The following is a 5,296-nucleotide window of genomic DNA, read 5'->3' on the forward strand; positions in this document are numbered from 1 at the left end:
GCACTGAGCAATTTCTGCTGTCGGCCACCATGAGTTGGCTGTTGCAACACGTCTTAGTTTCCTTCTGATCACTTTATTTGCGCGGTTTTACTTATTTTTTTTGAAAAACAAAAGGGTCCGGGTGTAACTTTGCACCCAATAATAAACACGGACGTCCGAAGAGCGAGCATGGAGCTGCGGTTTGGATAACATCAAGTCAACATGTATTGGTTTGCATCTGAGGCGCAGGGCCTCCTCTGGGAGTTGCTCTTGATGGGGGTTGTGTTGGATGCTGCGTGCCCTCCTAAATGTCGGTGCGGACAATTTGAAGTGAATTGCAGCAACGCGGGGCTGACCACCTTCCCAATGTCCCTCCCGCTGAACACCAGGCGCCTCGACCTGAACACCAACAGCATCGAAGAGATCAATTCCCTGGAACTCAACTTGCTCGGCGACTTGGTCTACCTGGATTGCAGCCACAACAGAATAGTGGAGATTTCGAGGCTGCATTTCATCGGCATGGCGAAGCTGGTGTACCTGGACCTCAGTTACAACAGCATGAGAACTATCAGCTCGACGGTTTTCGGGCCGTTGACCAATTTGATCATCTTGAGGCTCAACAACAATCAGAACCTGAGCGAAATCGACTCCGGAGCCTTTTCGACTAACACCGGGCTTCGAGAGGTCAATCTCAGCTACAACGGCTTGTTATATTTGAACACGACCTCGCTGAGGAACCTGGAAGGGTTGAAGGCCGTATATTTGGCTGGTAACCCCTGGGAATGTCAGTGCACAATTGGCCACCTCAGTGAGTGGATGTTTGAAAGCAATGAGACTTTTCCAGGTGAGGTCCTCTCTTTTTTTAAAAAAAAATAAAACTACAATCTATTCATTTCGTGTGCACATGATGTTATTTCTGTGGGCTGTGCAGTGGGTGCTGAGATTGTGGTGAATACATTGGAAAAGTTAAAAAAAACTTGTTTTTAGTAGAAATGACGAATGTTCTATTGAAGGGATAGGCTACTTAACTGTTCTAGCCCAATCCACTACCATTCAGGTCAAGATCCTGGCTGAGCTGAGATCTAACTTGCTTGTGCCCTATTTCCTTGTAAAACCTTTGGCGAATGAGAAGTTACGAAGACTGTGGTCACTGAGAATCTAAAGTTTAAACCAATAATGCTAGAATAAAACTCAGCAGGTTAGGTAGCATCGGTGGAGAGAAGCATGGTTCACGTTTCAAGTCGATAGCCTTTCATCAAATTCTCTTATCTCAAAAAAAACTCTAATTCAGTCTTAAAATTAACAACGTTAATCAAACAGCGATGACCATTTCCAGCAGAGAGTTCCAAACAACTGGCATTCAGTGTTCCATTATCCAGACCAATGGACATAAGGTAGAATGGAATAAATTGTGCTCCTCTTCATATATTGAAAGCATCAATCAATTCTGTCCCTTATTAAAAACTCCAGGGAATACATGTTGTAATTTTTCCCCTTAATTTATCCCTTGCAATCCTCCTAAGATTCTGGTGAAATCATGTGGCAGTTCTGCCCAGGGTGTGGTACCTGGAACTGCTCAAAGTACTCCAGATGCATTCTAACAAGAGCTTTTTCACCTGAATCTCAATCTTAATACTTCAACCAAATCCAAAAAGGAAACAAAGTAAACTGCCTAGAAAGACATGGGTTCAATAATCGGTTGTAAGTGCTTTGCTTCTGGATTTGAACTGTTCCAAGAGAAGATGTGAGTTCAAATTGACTGGAAAATCAACAGGATGAACAGATTTTTCTACGTGAATTAGAGAATGCAGCAGAAAGTACCCTCATGACTGCAATTAACCAAAGAAGTCAGAGACCAGGTCAGCTTGGTTCTCATGAAGGGGTTTCGATGAAAAGCGAATCTTTCATTTTCCTTCCTACCCAGGATGAGACTTCTGGCTGTGTATTTCCAGCATTTCCCATGTTTTGCAAGTCAGGTCTTGGATTGGAGGAGTCAAGCCTTAAAAAACTAAATAAAGGAAATAATTCTTCATGAATAGCTGTGATTAACAATGGAGCCGTAGGCTAACATTGGTAGATAGGAAAGTGGAGTTAATGCCACAATCAGATCAGCCAATAAATGGCAGAGCAGGCTCAAAGGGGCCTGAATGGCCAGCTGCTATTCCAAATTCATGTATTGATATATATGGGTTTGAATTAATTTTTGGGCTAATATCTCTTAAAGTAAGAAGGAGAACTCTGAGGGTTACCTGTGCTGCACAAATCTTGTTGAAATAATTCTGAATAAAGTTAAAGGCTTTGCAGTGTTAGTAGACCAGATGCCAAATATGTCCAATTCATACAGAACAACAATAAATGAGGTGAATGAGATGCCGAATGTCATATCCAAAATAATAAACTAGAAGTCAAAAGCAGTAAAATAATGATCAAACTGCATAACCAATACCTTCAATACTGCATCCAGTTCTGGCCACTAAGCAGCAAGAGGCACACATGGTGAAGCACTGAGTGTGCTTTTGAGAAAATCCATCAAACTATCCCCAGTGGCAAGGGTCTGAATTATGAAGAGTTTTAGTGTTTTCAGTCTTGGAAATTAAACCCTACTGAAGTGATCTTACAGATTTGTGTTAGATGCTTAAGATATACTTAAGACTCTAGATTGAAAAGACCACCCGAGAAAATTATTTAACTTAAACTTTGGAGCACAGATTCTAATAAGCAAAGACAACTTGAGGGTTGACATCAGGAAATTTGTAAATGGGGCAAGGATGTCTTACTGTAACTGAATAGATGAGACCACACCTAGAGTATTGTGTGCAATTTTGGTCTCCTCGCCTAAGAAGGAATAAAATTGTCAAAGAGGGAGTGCAGTGAAGGTTCGCCAGGTTGATTCCTGGGCTGGTAGCTTTGTAGTATGTGGGAAGATTACTTTCCCTAAACCTTGACTGGAGTTTTGAAGAATGAGAGGATCTGTGTAAATGTATAAAATTCCAACAGGGCTGGATAGATCAAATGCAGAGATGAAGACCCCTGTCTGGAGTCTAGAACAGGGTGTCACAGTTGTGGGATATGATGTCAACCATTCAGGACTGGGTTGAGGAGAATATTTTTCATTAAGGCGTGGTTAACTTGTTGAATCCTGTACCCATAAGGCTGTGGAGTTTAAGCCACTGACTGTATTTAGGAAAGAAAAATATAGATTTCTAGACACTGAAGGTATCAAGGGATATGAGGAGAGAGGAGAAGTATGGAGTTGAGATAGAAGATCAGCCGTGATTGTATTGGATGATGGAGCAGGTTCGACGGACTGAATAATCTACGTTTACTCCTATTTTCAATGCCCCTTTTATGCAGCAAACACAGTGATCATTGCTGGAGAATGATAATCCAGATAGGGCTATGCGGATAAAACCCTTGTATTCATCTGAGAAACAGAATCATCTGCTCTTCTACTGATTTAATATCACTAGAGTCTCAGTTCAACTTCAGTTCTCAGATGGAAAATTTAAATTTAAATACTTTTCACAATTTAGGTTCTTTGTATTTGTCAGAATTTCACTTTTATTTCTGCTTCAGTTTAGAAGAGTCTTTTTTTTTTCTTGAGGTTCCCAGATCATTTAATTTAGAAAACCTGAACTGGCAATATATTCTATTATTTTGCTTTTCCTAGACAGTCGGTTATAGAGTGATAGAGGTGTACAGCATGGAAACAGACCCTTCGGTCCAAACCGTCCATGCCAATCAGATATCCCAACCCAATATAGTCCCACCTGCCAGCACTCGGCCCGTATCCCTCCAAACCCTTCCTATTCATATACACATCCAAATGCCTCTTAAATGTTGCAATTGTACCAGCCTCCACCACATCCTCTGGCAGCTCATTCCATACATGTACCACTCTCTGCGTGAAAAAGTTGCCCCTTAGGTCTCTTTTATGTCTTTCCCCTCTCACCCTAAACCTATACCCTCTAGTTCTGGACTCCACGACAACTCAACGTTGGTTTTTAACCATAATTAGATTTACACATTATAACGGACATTGTGTCCTCCAACATTTTTGTTAACAGGCACAAGTTGGCATTGCTGAGTCCTTTCAGCATCAGTAGAACATAGCTACCGGTGTAGGCCATTTGATTGGATCACGTTAGATTGCAGATCAAGTCTCACCTGCCAGCCGTTTCCCCACATACCTTAATATGTTTGAGAATAAAATTATATTTATTTCTGATTTAAAATTAACAATTGATCCATTATCAATTGCCATTTGCAAAAGTGCTTTTCAAACACGTACCACTCGTTCAGAAGTTAATGTGGTTTCTAACTGCATTCCATGCTACAGTCCACATCCTCTAGTCCTAGATTCCATTATGAACTGATATAGTTTCTGTCTCCCTTTCCCAATCAGTTAGTGCCTCTTAATCTCCTGAAAATGTCTATTTTCAATTCCAGGGAATACAACCCTAATTTGAGTTTTCTCAACCTTTAACTTTCCCCATAGAGTCTAGATATGTTTGGTAGATCAATGCTGCAGTGTGAAAGATAACATTTACAGTTCTGAGGTGTTTTTGTTGAAAATTATTTCAAAGTGTAAGTTGCATGTGCATACTACTTTCAATGACACAATAAAACACAATAGTTATATACTATTAGATCTATGTTTGTTTGAATGTATAGTTTGTTTCATATCACTCTAATAGCAACTAAATAAAGGGAAATAATTTGCTTTTGATTTAACAGATGAAGATAACACTTTATGCACTTTGCCAAAATCAATGGCTGGAATTCCTGTCTCCATGGCTTTAATCAAGATATTCGATATTTGTCGCACACCTCTGGGTTACTTCGAATATTTATTTTTCGTAATAGTTGGTTTTGCAATATTTATCAGTGGTATCATTGTTGCCTTGCTTACAGGTACATTGATGGTCTTCTTTGAACGTCAAAAAATGTTTAAAGAAGATGATGAAGAAGAAATTAAACAATATAGGTCATATAAGGCAGCTATAAGGCTTACCAACATCAACTTATGATAGGGAACCTTACAGAAGTATCATGCTACCACAAGATGTGTGCTAATCACCAAGGTCATCTGTGGGTGTCTCTATTATAGTTACTTGCCATTGGATCAATGTAATGATATATTGTGGAAAACTGGAGTGCATCACTCTCTTAAATTATCATGGTTCTTGTTATTTTACACTTCCTTTGCTGTTTATGTATTGTCAGAAGTATAAATTTATTTTGTAAACTATATGCCAATAAACTTTATACTCATTTTCAAAACTTGAGACTCGACAATGTCAGTGACTGCATGGAG

General features: G+C 39.7%; 1 protein-coding gene across 1 annotated transcript; it reads left to right on the forward strand.

Moving 5' to 3' along the window:
• The first annotated feature begins 201 nt into the window (after positions 1 to 201).
• On the forward strand, positions 202 to 5,009 carry LOC132818493 (leucine-rich repeat-containing protein 52-like). The gene is made up of 2 exons (XM_060829552.1): positions 202 to 823; positions 4,717 to 5,009. The coding sequence occupies exons 1-2, from the start codon at positions 202 to 204 to the stop codon at positions 5,007 to 5,009; spliced, it is 915 nt and encodes a 304-aa protein (XP_060685535.1).
• Positions 5,010 to 5,296: the final 287 nt, after the last annotated feature.

This window comes from Hemiscyllium ocellatum, chromosome 9, assembly GCF_020745735.1.
Source record: "Hemiscyllium ocellatum isolate sHemOce1 chromosome 9, sHemOce1.pat.X.cur, whole genome shotgun sequence".
NCBI classification, from domain to species: Eukaryota; Metazoa; Chordata; class Chondrichthyes; order Orectolobiformes; family Hemiscylliidae; genus Hemiscyllium; species Hemiscyllium ocellatum.